Source organism: Canis lupus, chromosome 34, assembly GCF_048164855.1.
Source record: "Canis lupus baileyi chromosome 34, mCanLup2.hap1, whole genome shotgun sequence".
Taxonomy (NCBI): domain Eukaryota; kingdom Metazoa; phylum Chordata; class Mammalia; order Carnivora; family Canidae; genus Canis; species Canis lupus.
In genome coordinates, this window is record NC_132871.1 from 5,795,573 (window position 1) to 5,813,052 (window position 17,480).

The following is a 17,480-nucleotide window of genomic DNA, read 5'->3' on the forward strand; positions in this document are numbered from 1 at the left end:
AATCAGTAAAATGGCTACTGTGTTAACCTCAATAATTAAGTTGCTAGTACTATTCCTAAAAATTAGTAAGGCTTCAAAAAAATAAGAACATCTCACTGTGGATGCTAATATTTAAAAACCTTACTTGTTAAAGCATAATTTGGGTTTTCTACTTCCATCCGTTGCATCTGAGCACTCAAAAATACTTTAATATCTATCCCTCTAGCAAATGATGATGAGTTAAAAAATCTGGAGGGAATTTTAGAAGCAATATCTGGTTCATCTCGTCCAAATCCAAGATTATAAAGGATTTCTTCAGGATCTTCCTCATAAAGTTCCAACAATTCTGAAACACTACAAAAAAAGAAAAAAAGAAAAGAAAGAAAAAACATCAAGATATAAGTTTAGAGTTCACATCACATTATAAAAAAAGAGCTTCTGCTCTTAACATCACTATTTACTTCAGCATCTTTATACACTGTGTACTAAATGTGATATATGACTCTTAAAGAGTCCATTCTTTCAATCTGTTAATATTGGTAAAAAGAGCTAGTCCCTCAGCAGATACTCAGCAAGACTCCCTAAATGATTCCTCACCTTATTTTCTTTGTCATTTTAAAGGAGTCCCAGTAAAGCAGCTAAAACAGAGGACAGCTGAGGGAGAATAAGAAATAAATGGATTAGGAGAGAAATGAAAAGGGAAAACACATTAGGAAGTTGGTAGCACAGGGCATCCTGTAGAACGTGAGCTTTTCTGCTACCTTTGGCCAGCACTATAAGATGCTGTACAGGTAACAAGGTGAACTCAGAAAGGGAGGGAGGAGCTTACATTCAAATTTTCTCTAACTACTTTCACTCAGGAAGTAGGAGGAGTAAGGTATGGAGAGAATGGGTTACTCAAAGGTAAGTTCTTGTTGTGATCCTACTGGGAATTAAAGCTTTCTCATCTCTTCTTCCTCATACCAGGAATAATCCACCTTTAGAGATTCACTGAGGAAAATGTTAGAGATAAAACTTGAGCTGAAGAAAATTTCAATTTGCTTCAGAGAAGATGCTCAGATTCCAATACAATAATTTGGATAACAATTTAAACTGTTCTACAGGTAGACATACTTGCCTATTTTAATATATATTTTGAATAACTTTGATTTAATATGTTGAAGATAAAGCTATCTTTAAATATCAAGCTTTACATTGTAAAGTTTATTCTGACTTTTATGTCAGAGTAACTCAAGACCCTAAAAAAAATGGAGAATTTTGGAAGAAGTCATTCCACTATGGAGTTCCTCTTTTAAGTCGATGAAAGGCCTCACTCAAAATATTCATTCTGACAGGAATTCCAGCAGCATTATAAACACATTCGCTGCTTTTTATTTAGTCTTAATTAAAAAAAAATTATTTTTTTATTTAGCTTTTTATTTAGTCTTAATTAAAAAAAACAGCAACGAAGGAAACCTTTTGGATTCTTTTTGATTTCATATTATTAAGCCAAATCCAAGACTGAAAAAGTGGTAAGAGTAGGTCATCTATAACACAATGTAACAGTAGTATAATTTCAGAATAAGTTACCTTGAAACTGTCCCACTACTTTTCCCTGATCCAGTGGAATTCATACTTCTCCCTTTCTGATGAAACTGCAGTCTTCTCTCTTTGGCCAAGATATTATTGCTATAAACAAAATTATATAAAACCTTAGTTTCATAAATGTTCTCATTTTTGAAAAAAGAACAAACAGCACAGCTACGTACCAGTTTTCAATTTGAGTATCCGTTTCATGGAGGTGGTTGGCTAAAAGAATAAATGCAGGGCAGATCTGTTAAGACAGTAACAACTGTAATATATAGTCATCAAAAAAACAGATTAGCTAAATATTACAGCTAAATGTCTAATATCCCAAATCGTTCTCTTGGTTCATTAAATCTGCATCGTTAAAAGTAATATACAGATCAATATGTGCAAACCAGTAGCTTCAGAAAGGTGGTTTTGTTTGTTAGCAGCGTAAAACTACTCCCTTCACTAATGCTTAAAAGACATGTAAATAACCAATTAAATTTCTTTAACAATTAGAAATAAATAGTAAGAAGATATACAGCACCTGTAGTAAATGTGGTCCTAATTAATAAGTTTAAAAGCTGTTACTAAAGAAGACCTTAAGAGCAAAAACATGATTTAACATTTTTACGTGTATACATAAATTTGTAGTATGGTTTTTTAAAGGCTGAAAATTCATCCCAGTTACAACCAATTTTTCATGCCTCTACTTTGAAAATTTCTACTCATTTCAAAATAAGTTTTCTTAAAAAAATTGCTTTTTAACTTTATCCTAGAATCACAAGTTTTAAACAGGTAAATTTAGAGTGAGTTAAATTGACTCCATTTAACTTTTATAGACAAATACAAAGAATGAAAATAATTATAAATGTATTTATTTCAGTGTACCAGATTTCTCTTTCCACTTCTGATCTGGAAAGTCAATGGCAATTTGTTATGTTTCTTTGTATATCCACTCAGAAAGGTGCCTAACACATAGCATTCAATAAATTATTTGCTGAATGGATGAAAAAAAGTCTTGAAATAATTTTTAGTAAGTAAAACAACATAGAATCTCCATTCTTCTGTGGAACTTCCTTTTAGGTTCTGGTTTCCAACAAATCCATTCAATATGGATGAACAGGCAAAACAGAAATGATTTTTGGAGCAGTAGAAAATATACTTAGGATATCATAATGATAGATACATGTCATTATACATTCCTGTAAACCACGAATGTACATGACCACGAGTGAACTATAATGTAAAGGTTGGGTAGTTATGATGCCTCATTACAGTTTCCTCAATTGTAACAAATGTACCAGTCCGGTGGGGGACATTGATGATGGAAGAGGCCACGTAAGTACGGAGGCAGGAAATACAGGGAAAATCTCTATGCCTTCCCCTCAATTTTCCTGCAAACCTAAACCTGCTCCAAAAAAGAAGACTTAAAAAAAAAAAATCCATATTGTGAAATTAAGACAGATATCAAAAGTGCTATTTACAGTAACACTGAAATGCATTTTAGTAAGGAGTTGACAACATGCTCAACTGTACTGATTGGGAAGCAGTAAGTTTAACTTCTTTACAGAGCTTATTCCTTGAAAACACATTAACTGAAATAATAAAACCTAATATAATCACATATTCTAGAGTTAAAAGGTTAGGAGGTTCTAAATAGCATACAAACATTTAAAACAGCAAAAGATCAAGGATACTCCCTTCAACAGATAAATTCACCATTCATCAACTTATAATTTTAAATGATTTAACAAAATTCTTAATTCTTTTTGATAAAAAAGCACACATTAAGAACCCAGCTACCATTCTTCCAATACCAGTAAAATAATAAAAATTCAATTCGATTCGATTCAATTCTACATTTACTGTAAATCCACTGGAAAAGATAATAACATCTATGAAAATTTAAACATGGCACAACACACTTTTAAAATAATGCAGTCTGGAATAGACATCAGCATAATGATTTCTAATTAAATTCTAATAACTCTTGTGTGTGTGTGTGGGTCCTTTAGTGTTCTAAAGATCTGGAAAAAGAGGAAGGGGGAAAGACAGGACACACTTGAATGAAAGAGAAAGATAAGCCGCAGCTGTAAATCTGACATAAGGCTACCTCACACTAAAAATAAGCTTCAATTTAGTCTTCCCATGTATAAATATTTAAGTTTCCTTCCTTCTGGCGGGCAAATCTTCCCTCAGTTCCATGACCATTGTTTGCCCCCAAACAGTTCCTTTAAGCAATTAAGTCCAAGGAAGAGACATGGACATTTCACAATGGTTTTCAGAGTCATTTCTACATGTATCCTACAAGCTCTGACTAGATTACTAACATATAAAACGTTCTGTAAAATGTGTCTGAGCCATTTTCAAGACCTTTGACTTTGGCTCTGAGGAATGAATACCTGAAAGCACTCAACTCTTTTTTTTTTTTTTTTTAAATGTTAAACCTGTATGAAAATAGAGTTCTTCCAAACAGATATACCTTCAGCTCCCAATGACAAATCATCTTCAAAACTGCCTCCATTTCTCACAAGTACACCTGAAAGAAACATTAGAAGACTGACTCATCCTGGTGTTCTGTTCTTTTGAACCTCTATATAAAATCATAGTTTTAACCTAAAGCAAATTGACTAAGCAAAAAATAAGACACAATAAAGTCTTTCAGACCTGAATGTACTCAGAAATTATTCCCATTATATAATTTCAAAAAGTAAGTATAAGCTTTACTTTGTCACAAACAAACCATGATCCGCAGCCAGGTAAAGTTGTTAAAAGCCCCGATAAGGACTACTTTATACTTACTTTGTCTTTGAAGACAGTCATTTAGCTCACATCTTACCCAGGAGTTTCATGGAAAGTCAGATCCCAGAGCAATCATTGCTTTTACCTCCCTTAATAGTCAGGAGCTCAAGCTAGATTTTTCTAATACTATAAATGCTTTTTATATGCCTTGCCACTACCTGCACATTCTTGTTGTACTTTGAACTTAGGATTCTGTTTTCCACAGGTGGTAAAATTTCAGGTGTGGCAATTTCAGTTAATGTAAGCAAAGAAATGCTATATTAAAGCTGATCCAGTTCACTTAGTATTTTCCTTATGTTTACATATATTTCTACATTTAATTAATCTTCAAAATATCTAACTGGACAATAAAAATAAGAGTTTCACATTGTGGAAAGGTTCAGTAATTTGCTTGCGCTATTCACTCACTGTTCTATGATTTATGACAAGGTTTCTTTCTTATGGCTTTTCTCTCAGAATGGCGTATTTTATAAAATGAACATCATTTTTATGATTTATATATGTTATACTTTCACTCAGAGGACAAATAAAGTAGGGCCCTCCTAAAGAACAAATTTAGAAAGGCGACTTTCGCTTACCCTTGAGTGTATTACTGCTTTGCTCATCCAGTGAGGCTCCCAAAGGGGTACTGAAACCACATAAACATATAAACCTTAGTATTAAAAAGCTGCTGGAGAGTTGTCACTGCACAACTTTACACTTAAAGGATCATAGCCAAGCAAGCTTCTAATCACAGTTTAACTCTCCTCCCCAAACACAAAAGGAATGCAAGCATGTTACATAAGTAATATCCTACTAAGCAAACACCTATCTTCAAGTCAGTTCACCAGGAATGGTTTAATCACACGTCTGATCTGCCAGCAATTAAGAGCAAGAATTGTAATTACAAGTGATATGGATTAGCATTTTCTTTACAAAAACAGAAAAAGAGAATGTCAGCAGACATTAAGAAAATGTCTGCTTCCCTCAATCCCTTCCCTAGAAACAGGAAACAGAGTTAAAAGAAAACAAATCTTTACCTTAATAAAATTTGACAGTCAGAATCTAGTTAGAAATAAGACTCAACAGTTTTTTTGTTAACCTACCACCAGCATTTTAAAGCATCACTCAGTGCCTCCCTTACCCCAACTACTATATCTTTTTCGGTCTAAATGGAGAAGCTTGAGGGGTTTTTTTCTGTTTTTAAACTATGAAATACGTGTATCTTCATTTAACTCTGAAAACGAAAAAGTCGGCTTGAGAATCAACCTTAAGAACCAGCCATTGCTACAGTTTTTTCACATTCTTTCTGTTCAAACACAGATAACTTAGAAATCTTTTAACGTGAAAATGTTTTTCATTTCTTTCTCAAAAGTAAATGATAAGAAGAAACACTTGTTTTCTTTTGAAAGTTCTGTTTTGTGATTTGAACCATCCACCAGTAACAGTTTATACCTGTTACAAATTCACATCAGATATGGGATCGGATCATAAAAAAAGTCTCAGAAAAATATTACTGAAATGGCAATTGAATGTGAAAACTTTCTGCAAGTATACAAGCAGTGGCAGTTCTTAGAAAATCAGTGCTTTTGAAATGTAAAAGAATCACAACTACTATAAAGACAATAAAAACTGTGAACTGAGTTTTTGCATATATTTTAATAAAACTGAAATTTATGCCTTTATAAAGTCCTTTTTCTTCCCGGATGGCTACTTTCTTAGGACAAAACACTGTTATTACTCCTTCTGCAGATGTCTCTACTGATCTGTGCACTAAAAGAAAATGGCAAAGAGAATATGACTGCCATTCTCCTTCAGAAACCAGTTTCTCATTCTTCTAACTGCTGTCTTCCAAATTCTCTCAAAAACTATCCTTTCTTAGATGCTAATTCAAGCAATTTATTTCCACTTAGTCAAAAAAAAAAAAAAAAAAAAAAAAAGATCAAAATAAAGACCCCCTCCCCTTAAAGGAATGACAAATGGTATCTTTATTCAGGATATGGACAGCAGTAAGAAAAAAAAAAAATGAGAATGTATCAAGGGAAAAAGGCCAGCTTTAGAACATTGATAAATAATGTTACAAAGAAGGTATGTGCCCAACTCTGAGAAGGATCCTAAACTGTTAGAGGAAAAAAATAAAATAAAATAAACGACAGTTGCATATATCCTAGCAGTCAAATCTGCATTAATACAGCTAGCATTACAAGACTGTTTGCTCTAGCATTCCCAGGTACAAATGAATACCCCTTTTGTACAAAATAGGTGCAACTGTAAGGAACAAGAAGGAAACCTATGAGGGAAGGAGCAGCAGACTATGTAATCTGCCTACACAAGATTAGCAACAAAACTTTTGGAATTTTCAGAGATGGTAAATCTGATGAATAACATTTGCCTACTGCATTTATCTCTCAAGATCTACTTACTTACTGTCTTCATTCCTATACATCCTAAAGTAAACACCATGTGATTTTTCTCTTGCCGTTAAACACCATTTTTGGTGCATCTTTAGAGAGAAGATCTGTATACTTCATCATATTTCAAGAAATCTATGACACCCCCAATATAGGTTAAGGAGTTCTGTAGTGAAGAGTGCTTGGTAATTCATGAAAATTACTCAAAAATCCTGGTGATTCATCAATACAGGACATTAATGGAGTAGCGGCCAATATTTTATCTGTGTCTAAGGAAGAAAAATAAGCTGGCATATAGGAAAAATCACTCCTCCCCCCCCCCAACACACACACACCACTTCCCTACCCCTGGTACTTGAACAAAAAGATTAAGAAAAGCCCAAAAGGAGATGGCAACTACGTGCAGAAGCAAACACCTTAACTGATTTAAAAAAAAAAGTAACATTCTCCATATGAGATTTTACAAGTAGGAAATAAATTGGGGGAAAAATTAAAATATAAAACGAGCTCTTTTTTACTGCAGAATGATTTACTTGCGATATGATTCACATCCTCTCGTACTTCATCTAAGATTTGTACCAGTTGCCAGAGAGCATGCAATTAAACAGATTTACGCCGTCTGAATGCCTTCAAAGCCCCACTTCCCTTCGTGCATTCCAGTGCCATCTGACAATCGCATGTCCAAGGACTGAACTCCAAGAACAAAGTTAGCTGGCTTTACAGCTGTCCAAACAGAATTAAGGCACAAAAATAAAACTGAAGCCCCGGCAGTGGGTGTTCATCATTAAATCCATCTAAGACGCATTTGAAAGGGAAATCATTCCACGCCGGATATACAGATGTCAAAAGTAAAATAACCGCGTGAAACGTGAAAATCCTTTCGGATAAGGAGGAGGCAGGAGAATAGTAAGTAAGGCCACGGCCTGGTGATCCCTTGGGTCTCCGACCCCCTGACGCACCGGGGCTCAAGTCCTAACAACTGGAAAGTCACCACGGCCGCCGACGCTCAGCGGCCACAGTACTTGCATTTCTAATCTTCTGGAGGAGGAAACCGTCGGCCGGCTCGCCTTCCGGCTGCGCGCTCGCAAAGGCCCTGGGGCCACCGGGCTGCGGCCGCACGACCCCGGGCGCGGGGCGCGGGGCGCGGGGCGCGAGCCGGGACTCACCGGCAGTCCTTGAGCCATATCGCGATCTTCTCGTTGGGCACGTTCCCTGCGGGGCAGAGCGGGGGACACCCGGTTACCGGCGCGGGGGCTCCCGCGGGGTCCACCTGCCCGCCCCCCGCGAGGCTGCGCGCGCGTCCCCGGGGGGGCTCCGGGCCCCGAGCCGCCGCGCATTTCAAGGTCCGGAGGGTCCCGCGGCCCCGGCCCCGGCGCCCAGGAGGACCTTCCGGGGGGCCCTGCCGTGCCCGCCCCCGCCCCCGCGCCCCCCGCCCGCGCCCACCTCTCCCGGCGGCCGCGCGCAGCTGCGCGCCCGGGAGGTCCTCGTCGTCGTCCTCGTCCTCCTCCTGCGTCGTCGCCTCCGCCGACAGGTCCTCCGTCTCCGACGCCTGCCAGGAGCCGCGGCACTTGGCCCAGGCCTTCCTCCGCCGGCTCGCCACTTGCCACTCCAGTTCCTCCTCCGCCTCCGCCGACGCCGCCAGAGGCCGGTCCATGGCCGCGCCGCGCGCTCCGCCGCCCCGGCCCGAGCCTGCGAGACACGCGGCGGCCGCGGGGACCCCCGCCCCTGCTGTCAGCGCCCGGCCGGGCTGGGGGCCCCGGGGAGCGGCCGCGGGCGCGGGAGGGGGCGGAGGGGGCGGGGGCGGGGGCGGAGGCGCAGGCGGAGGCGGAGGGGGCGGGAGGGAGGGAGGGAGGGAGGAAGGGGAGGGAGGGGGCAGGCGGCCCGCGCTTCACATCAAGCCGGCGCGGCGCGGCGCGGGAGCGCGAGTGGCCCGGGCGGGCGCCGCGGAGGACGGGCGCCGGCCAGCCCCGGGCCCCGCCCCAAGCCCCGCCCCAAGCCCCGCCCCAAGCCCCGCCCCCGGTCCCGCCCCCGCCCGACGCGCCGCGGGCCCGGCCGGCCTCTGCGCCTCTGCGCGCCCTTCCCCGGCCCCGCCCCCAGCCCCGCCCCCAGGTCCCGCCCCCGCCCGACCCGCCGCGGGCCCGGCCGGCCTCTGCGCATCTGCGCGCCCTCCCCGGCCCCGCCCCCAGCCCCGCCCCCGGGTCCCGGCCCCGCCCCCCAGCCCCGCCCCCCAACGCGCCGCGGGCCCGGCCGGCCTCTGAGCGTCTACGCGCCCCTCCCTCCAGCCCCGCCTCCTTCCCCGGCCCCGCCCCCGCCCGACGCGCCCCGGGCCCGGCCGGCCTCTGCGAGCCTGCGCGCCCGTCCCCCGGCCCCGCCTCCCTCCCTGGCCACGCCCCCGGACCTGGCCCCGCCCCCGCCCGACGCGCCCCGGGCCCCGCCGGCCTCCGCGCGCCTGCGCGCCCCTCCCCCGGCGGCGTGCCCCGCCCCCTTCCGGCCGGGGGCGCGCGGGGCGGGGCGGGGCGGGGCGGGGCGCGGAGTGGGGCGCTGGGGGCCGCCGCCGCCGCCGCCCGCGGAGGGGCGGACGTTTGCGGGCCTGTTTGTCTGCAGGCTTTGCTGCCCGACAAGTGCGCTCGCGGGAGAGCCGCGCCAGGCCACGCGCCTCGCTCGCCCGCGGCCGGCCCGCTGTCGCCGCCGTCCTGTTCCCCGGGTCCCAGGGTCGAGGATGAAGATGCAAAGAGGCGCGTAGCTGGCATTTGCCAAAATGTCAGAACTGGGAAAGGCCGAACTTGGTGAAGCGCCACTTTCTTCCTTAAGAAAGTCATTGGTCGTGGCTTTGCTGTGTGTGAGCAGGGACCGAGGAAGAAGGCTTCGTCCGGAAATCCCGCGTGGGACGGGAGAGAGGAAGGAAAGTAGAGCAAGGGACGGCCAGGAAAATGCAGAAATATTTGCTTGGACTTTGGTGTCTGCAAGATGCGACGAGAAACGGATGACGTCGGGGTTCAGAACTAGTTTTAAAAAGGCGTCTGGGCATCTCGCCCTCCCCCCGCCCTTAAGGCTCATCTGGTTTAAAGACTATAAAATCCTATGGAGAATCACACACCCGCTTCTGGGGGTTTACCAATGTCTGCAAGGTAGTGTCGAGAATGGAGAATGCACGCTGACTGCCCAGGGCCACCTGAGCTGCAGCAGTGGAACCAGACCCAGGGCGTGAAGGTTCACTCCAGCCTTTTTTTTTTTTTTTTTTTTTTTTGAGCCTGAACAGACTTTTCAGCCCTTCAGAGCCCTGTAGCAAGATCCTGCTAAGGACTGACTGACCTTCAGAGTAGGTTAGAGCCTGACTTACTGACCCTTCACAGTAGGCTGGAGCCTGACTCACTGACCCTTCAGAGTAGGCTGGAGCCTGGACGTACCGACCCTCAGAGTAGGTTAGAGCCTGACTTACCCTCAGACGAGGTTAGAGCCTGACTTACCCTTCACAGTAGGCTGGAGCCTGGACTTACTGACCCTTCAGAGTAGGTTAGAGCGTGACTTACTGACCCTTCACAGTAGGTTAGAGCCTGACTTACTGACCCTTCAGAGTAGGATAGAGCCTGACTTACTGACCCTCAGAGTAGGCTGGAGCCTGGACTTACCTTCAGAGTAGGTTAGAGCCTGACTTACCCTCAGACGAGGTTAGAGCCTGGACTTACTGACCCTTCTTCACAGTAGCTTAGAGCCTGACTTACCCTTCAGAGTAGGTTAGAGCCTGGACTTACTGACCCTTTTTCACAGTAGCTTAGAGCCTGACTTACCCTTCAGAGTAGGCAAGAGCCTGGACTTACTGACCCTTCACAGTAGGTTAGAGCCTGACTTACTGACCTTTCACAGTAGGCTGGAGCCTGACTTACTGACCCTTCAGAGTAGGCTGGAGCCTGGACGTACTGACCCTCAGAGTAGGTTAGAGCCTGACTTACTGACCCTTCACAGTAGGCTGGAGCCTGGACTTACTGACCCTTCTTCACAGTAGCTTAGAGCCTGACTTACCCTTCAGAGTAGGTTAGAGCCTGGACTTACTGACCCTTTTTCACAGTAGCTTAGAGCCTGACTTACCCTTCAGAGTAGGTTAGAGCCTGGACTTACTGACCCTTTTTCATAGTAGCTTAGAGCCTGACTTACCCTTCAGAGTAGGCTAGAGCCTGGACTTACTGACCCTTCAGAGTAGGCTAGAGCCTGGCATTCTTTGGAAAAGTGAGCAAGTCAGAGAGTGGGAAGTGGTGGGAGAGGAGGCCCTGAAAGGGTTGGTCAGAAACCAGGCAGAGAAAAACTATGCTGTCTTCTCAGTTTCGTCCTGGGTCCTGTCCGACCCCACCCTCCTTCTCTGGGGCTCCCAGCTTCAGCGTTATCTCCACATGCTGCTGCTGACTCCATGACTCCATGTCCTTGCATCTCAATGGGCTGCTGTTCTTTCCATCCTATGCCTTCATGAATTGCAGAACCTTTCCTGGACCACATCTTTCCATCACTCTGATCTCCTCTCTCCCACGATTCCTGATACACAACTGAATGTCTAGGTCACTCATTTTGAGCCAGAAAAGTGCGGTAAGTGCTATGACTGGCCTTTGAGGGTACGTTTGGCTTCCCGGCCACACTGTGACGTTATTCTGGATTCTTCTTGTACCCCTTACACTTTCAGTACAGTTTTGTTGTTTAAATACTTTGAGACAACAGAGAATTTTTGAGAAAGGTGACGGTGTACCATATTTTATATTTAAAAGCCAAACGCCAGGATCAATCTATAAAGAAAGGGTAGGGGGACCCCAGCAGGTAATATTAGCATAGAATATAGAAATTGTTGAGTCTCCAAGAGCACAATTGTGTGTTTTCTTCTACATGATACTTTTTAATGCAAGATTTTGAGGATACAGAAATAGTAGGGGAAGGAAATCCTTGAAACAGCAAGCTGTTTTGAAGGGTTTTCATTGCATTCTCAGCCTTGAAATTTCAAAAAAAAAAAAAAATGCCCAAGGTGTTTCACTTATTGAATAATGAATGCCGTATCACACATGAGGAGAGTCTAGCTATTTGCTTCAAGGAATTTTTTCCCAAAGAGACCAACTGCGAGTCCACATTGCAGAAGCTCTGCATAAGGAATAATGTCTGATTCACCCACGCTTATATGCTGACGAGCTAGAGGAATAAACACATTCATGTTAGATGTGAATAATTCCATCCAGCAAGCTGTAGTGGAAACAGTAGGGTCTTTGGTGTTAGAGTGAAGTTTGAAATCTGTTTCTGTGTCTTTCTAGTTTTATGGCCTAAGGCAAGACAGTTCTTATCTCAAGCCATCACATTCCTCAACTGTGAAATAGCAATCCTGACAACAACCTTCCCAAACTAATGTGAGCATCACATGGAATCACAGGGAAGTAGGAGCTCAGGATAGCTGCTGGAATTGTTATCTTGCAGAAGGCAAAAATCAATTTTATACTAGGGGGATTGTTCTTATACTGGTAAGCGACATCTACATGCTTATGCAGATGAATTTTTTAAATGGCATAAATTTAGGCTAAAGCATAAACATGCTCTGATTAGATAGTTTTAAATGGAAAAGCTTGTATCAGAAATGAAACATTATGCTCAGTTCAATTACTTTAGTTACTTTTTGCTTTTCCAGACCTTAACAAATGCCTCAAAATTACTAAACAAGATTTACTTTTGGGTAAGCTAAGACATTTTGTTCTAGTTATTGCACTGTTGTTCAATAATATTTATGCAGTCAAAATTTTATTTTGTGTATCAAAATCTTAATAATACAGACTCTGATCAGAAAGTGGTGGCATTGTACAGTTAACCAAAGTTTCATCCCTTATTAAGCCAGATAGATAGATAGATAGATAGATAGATAGATAGATAGATATTGAAAGGTATAAGCTAATTGCAAATTAAATAGAGCAGCATTTTCTATTTCAATAGGATTGCCTGGGAAAAGAGCTCTATATGAAATAAGTTTGGAAAAACACTATATATTATATCCCCACTTCTCCAACCCAGGCCAGTCATGATGAACATAAAAGAGAAATAAATTTAAAGATTTATTGGGGGGGGGGGGGGAACTGGTTAACTTCATTTTACCCAATATTTCTAAAATTCATTTCAAACTGAAATCTTTGGGGCCTGCTCAATACGGCTATTACCATTTCCAGGGATACTGGTGGAAAACTTTGCAACAGGAAACAAGAGGATGAAAGGAAAATGTTATCAGTGAAAAATTCTTCAAAAACTTTCAAGGTTTATTTACAAACCATATAAATGAGCAATGGGGAAAGGTGGTTAGTCTGACTTAAGATATTTTTCTGATATATTTCTTTAAGTCATTATTTAATCTTTAAAATATTTCTAGTTGTATATATTTTAAAGTAACAAAACTCATTTTTGTGGTCTATATTTGAACCTATTACTTTTTCTTAGGGTTTTTCCACATTAGCAAAAATTCAGAGAGTGTGATACTAGTTCATTGTCCTCCTGAGTAACCATTAATATAGCATAACAACCTGCTATTTTGATTTCCCTTATTTTCTCAAGTACACACCTGTAGGAGAAGCAGGTATTAGTTAATACCAGTGGAACGTTCCTTGCAGATTAATCACATAATCTGGGTTAATTTACATACTTTCTAATTTTTGGATGTTGAAGATTCATCATTTTATCACCCATTTCCCTGTCCTCAGATCACAATTTCTTGACATTGCCACATAGGGCTAAATATACCCTTTCCATGGCAAAACCTTGTAGATACCTTGTTTTCTTTTCAGGGGCTCAATTCTTTGGTGTTTCTGAGCAACAGGTAAGAACAGCTCATCTATTCTTCATCAACAATTGAAGCAAGATTATGTAACAGAATAGGCTTTATTTGGTCTGTTTCATGAATTCATGAAAGTTTAGATCAGTCCTTTTTTTTTTTTTCCTATTGAGTTCTGCCCTAAAATATTTTTTAAACACTCTGACATTTTGAATCATAAAAGCTTTAGAAGAGGTACATCTATCGATATTAAATACTCAATCTATGCCATTTGATATCAAACATTTTTATGCAGCACACAGCAAAACAAGAGGATGCCATGATTGCATTTCCCAGTGTTAACACTGTCCTATTATATGATCAATGTATTGATACTCATTTTCTTCCTACTTTAAGATTAATTTCTAGCTCATGTCACATGTATGATTATTTCCTATATTTCACAATGCATATATATATTTAGAATTACATTTACGTGTAAATCTTCCTATCATTTTTCATGAGAATCAGAAGAGGTTGGTGACTAGATGAACCATATCTAATACTGATGTATCTTTAAAAGCTTAAAATGGAACTGACCTTATAGACAGTTCTTTAACACACACACACACACAATGTCTTTTTAAAAACTAATTCTGATGTGTGCCTGAACCTGAATAAATATAAACTGTACTGCCTCTCCCACCACATTTCCCTTCTGTAATCTCCTTTCTGCAGCTCCTTCATGCCCATCTCAGAACAAACACAATCTGCATTCAGAACAGGACCGTTTACAAGTTCAATGGAGTTATTTTGGGTGAGTCATTGAAAACACAGTACAAAACCTTTCCTCACTCACCAGAAATGCATTTTTAAAATAAAGCCAAAATGAACAAGGCTTGGCAAGTTTGAGGGTGGACAAAATGGGGAGAGAGTAGGGTTTCTGCCAGACTCAAGACAGGATTTTGCTAAACCATTTTTGTCTATTCCTTACATTCAACTCTACCAATTTTTCTTATTATCCCTGACTAAAAAGTATAAGATTGAGCAGGTGGGATATCAAAACAAGGGCACTTCATATCAACCACCTCGTGATACTGAGTAGAACCAGCAAATCCCTTATACCTTACTATCAGTTTTAAGTCCCGCTCTTGCCATTCTTTAATTCAGAAGCTGTAAGATGTATCCACTGAATAATCCCTTTATTCTAAGTAAATCAATTTTAACAAATTAATTAGATAATAAAATATTAAAGGAAATAGAGCAATAGAGACAGAAAATAATAAGCTAGTTCCTTAAAACCCTTTGAAGTTGAATTAATATAATGAAAGTCTGTACAATGGCTTGCTCCATTTTAGATATTTAACATTCAGGTATTCAATGATTCTATGAATCAGTGTAGATCATTTATCTATCTATATAACATACTACTCACCCTTTATCCTGCAAAAACTTTCTAGCAGAAATACAAGCAATCACTCTTCCACAACTTGGTACAAATCAGTTGAGGTTCACATCTCATGAGCAGAAACCTAGAATCAATAAAGAGAGATTCTTAAACATATAATGATAATTCAGAATTCCTCTGTCATAAAATTTGATGGTCCATGAAAGCCACCTTTAACACAGGTTGACCCAGCAAGTTACTTTGTAATTACCACACCTTGCAGGCAGCCCTACAGTTAGAATTGTTCATAAAGGGTCTATCTCCAAGCTTCAGGGACAAGCCAGGTTCTCCTAAATGGAACTATGCAAATGTTCTCCTTGAACTCCCTGCAAATTATCAGTTTCCACAAGTCAGGGTGACAATTGTTGGTTAAACGGAATGAAAACTCTGTGTTTGAAAGTTAATCTGGCTATGAAAGCACTAGGGTCATAATAAACAAACACATATTTCCTGCTGTAGTTTAAGAGCATAGCCAAGAACTCTGGTTTCCCACATTTGGGGAATTTTTTCCTTTTCTTTTATGGTTAGGCAATTGTTTTTGAATTATAAAATAAGTACTTATACAGGCTTCAAAGCTTATCTCAACCATCTAAGAATGATTTTATCATGTTTAGTTGTATTTAAATATAATCTACAAATGATCAAAAATTAAAGGGACTAAATATCTATTGATGAGAACCCAAAACCAAGGACTTCCCCACAATCTTGTTTCAAATTGAATAGAAAAATGAAGCAAACCTCCATTAAAATTTTTTTGGAGGGTGGCCCTGGTGGCACAGCAGCTTAGCGCCGCCTGCAGCCTGAGGTGTGATCCTGGAGACTTGGGATCGAGTCCCATGTCGAGCTCCCTGCATGGAGCCTGCTTCTCCCTCTGCCTGTGCCTCTGCCTCTCTTTCTTTCTGTGTCTCTCATGAATAAACAAATAAAACCTTTAAAAAAATAAATAAAATAAATTTTTTTTGGAGTAGGCAAGAAAGGTAGCATATTTGGCCTGAATTACGTTAGCACTAAGTCAAAACGCTGAAAGTCAGGCTTATTAATAGACTGTTATTAAATAAAAGAACTACAGGATAAAGGTCAACACAGGTTGTTTGGGTTAATTTTTTAAAAATCCCCCAAGCCTGTGTCTTTCAATTTTTTTACTAGTCAGCCAAGTTGGCACCTTAAAACCTTTAAATACTGTAATTATAATAGTGCTGATATTCGATTTGGAGAAATGCTATTAGAAGAGCAATTATTTCAGTGGACCCAAGGAAATAACAGTAATAAAAATGGATACTTTATATTGAGCATTTGTGCCAGACACAGTACTTAGGGCTGGATTTACAGTGCCTCATTTAATACCACAATTCTATAACAGCTTGTATTATCTTCACTTTATAGTTAGGGAAACTAAGCTTTAGAGAGGTTAACACTTGCCCCAGGCCATGTACTAATAAGTGGCAGAGGGGAACCTGGAGTTTCCCCCTGCAAAGCCTATGCCCTCACCTAAGATGTATAACTGTCTCCTAGTACTCCAGGCCCACTTTTTGTTGTTGTTGTTTTGGGTTTTTTGTTTTTGTTTTTGTTTTATTTTAGAGAGAGTGAGAGAGCATGGGGCAAGGGGTGCAGATGGAGAGGGAGAAGCAGATTCCTGCTAAGCAGGGAGCTTGATCCGAGGACCCTGGGATCATGACCTGAGCCAGAATGCTCTACCACTCTACCCACTGAGCCACCCAGGCATATCTCCAGGCCCACAGTTAGAGAAACATTAGTAATCACTCTCTTGCACTGAAGAGATTCTTCTTGTATAGCTGATGGGCAGTTCTGTGACTCAGAACTGGAAGGAATCCTAGGGAGCCAATTACCTACTGCAACTCTCTCATTTTACAAAGGGAGGGAAACTGAGCTCAGAAACTTTAAGTAGCCTGCTCAAGGTCAGCCATCTAGTTAGTGACAGAAGTAATTAGGGACAAGAATCCATATCTCAAAGCCCTACAAACACTGATAAAAGCAAAGGTAGAAACACTGTTTTTATCTTATCAAATGTTCTGAAAAACTTGGAGAATATGAAAACAAAGATTTTGAGTATGTAGGCTCCTAAAAAGCATGTAATATTATAATTTATCAGTAAAGGTGATACCTCTATTCCAAAATTTGTAGCTGCACCTAGCCATCTTTCTGGAGAGGACTCAAGGTTGGGGACAGTGAAAATCTCTGCAAACTTGAGTATATTATTCAACTAATTTTTGAGTCCTTCTAGAATAACATCCTATATTCTCTTAGATACAAAAACCCAAGACTGTAGCATACCTGGCCCAGCCAAAGAACTTTCTCAGGGGAATCACACTCATAATCAAGAAGAGAGAATTTTTGCTTCTTAACCTAAAATCTGGTCTTCCAAGTAAGCCCTAATTGCCCAATAGGAGACCTGAAGTTTTAAGATTTCACCTTTTACCTAAGAAATATTGAAAATTCTATTTTGAAGAGAAACAATAGTCAGAAAGTTTTTCTGAAGGGTAAAAATTCAGCCACTACTATGACTAATATATACTATATGTGAATATTCCAATATGTT

General features: G+C 41.3%; 1 protein-coding gene and 2 long non-coding RNA genes across 16 annotated transcripts in view; 2 read left to right on the forward strand and 1 right to left on the reverse strand.

The window, feature by feature from the left end:
* Positions 1-1,423, forward strand: part of LOC140624297 (uncharacterized) — a 130,673-nt gene extending 129,250 nt beyond the window's left edge. For both annotated transcript variants that reach the window (XR_012023779.1, XR_012023782.1), the window contains one exon: positions 946-1,423. This is a non-coding gene — a long non-coding RNA (uncharacterized lncRNA). The remainder of the gene's footprint in view (positions 1-945) is intronic.
* ITPRID2 (ITPR interacting domain containing 2) overlaps positions 1-17,480 on the reverse strand; it is a 110,741-nt gene that overhangs the window by 29,998 nt on the left and 63,263 nt on the right. For 3 of the 7 annotated variants that reach the window (XM_072811046.1, XM_072811045.1, XM_072811043.1), the window contains exons 3-10: positions 14,912-15,008; positions 8,166-8,411; positions 7,889-7,934; positions 4,911-4,960; positions 4,013-4,069; positions 1,728-1,767; positions 1,549-1,647; positions 125-333 (exon numbers count right to left, since the gene is read on the reverse strand). In XM_072811046.1, the coding sequence (XP_072667147.1) occupies positions 125-333; positions 1,549-1,647; positions 1,728-1,767; positions 4,013-4,069; positions 4,911-4,960; positions 7,889-7,934; positions 8,166-8,376 (712 nt within the window). In that variant the 5' untranslated portion in view covers positions 8,377-8,411; positions 14,912-15,008. Of the gene's footprint in view, positions 1-124; positions 334-576; positions 634-1,548; positions 1,648-1,727; positions 1,768-4,012; positions 4,070-4,910; positions 4,961-7,681; positions 7,700-7,888; positions 7,935-8,165; positions 8,427-14,911; positions 15,009-17,480 lie in introns of those variants that run through there. The other 4 variants (XM_072811044.1, XM_072811047.1, XM_072811048.1 and 1 more) reach the window with 4 other exon arrangements.
* LOC140624298 (uncharacterized) overlaps positions 9,298-17,480 on the forward strand; it is a 75,689-nt gene continuing 67,506 nt past the window's right edge. For 6 of the 7 annotated variants that reach the window (XR_012023786.1, XR_012023785.1, XR_012023787.1 and 3 more), the window contains exon 1: positions 9,298-11,297. This is a non-coding gene — a long non-coding RNA (uncharacterized lncRNA). Of the gene's footprint in view, positions 11,298-13,935; positions 14,294-17,480 lie in introns of those variants that run through there. The other variant, XR_012023784.1, reaches the window with a different exon arrangement.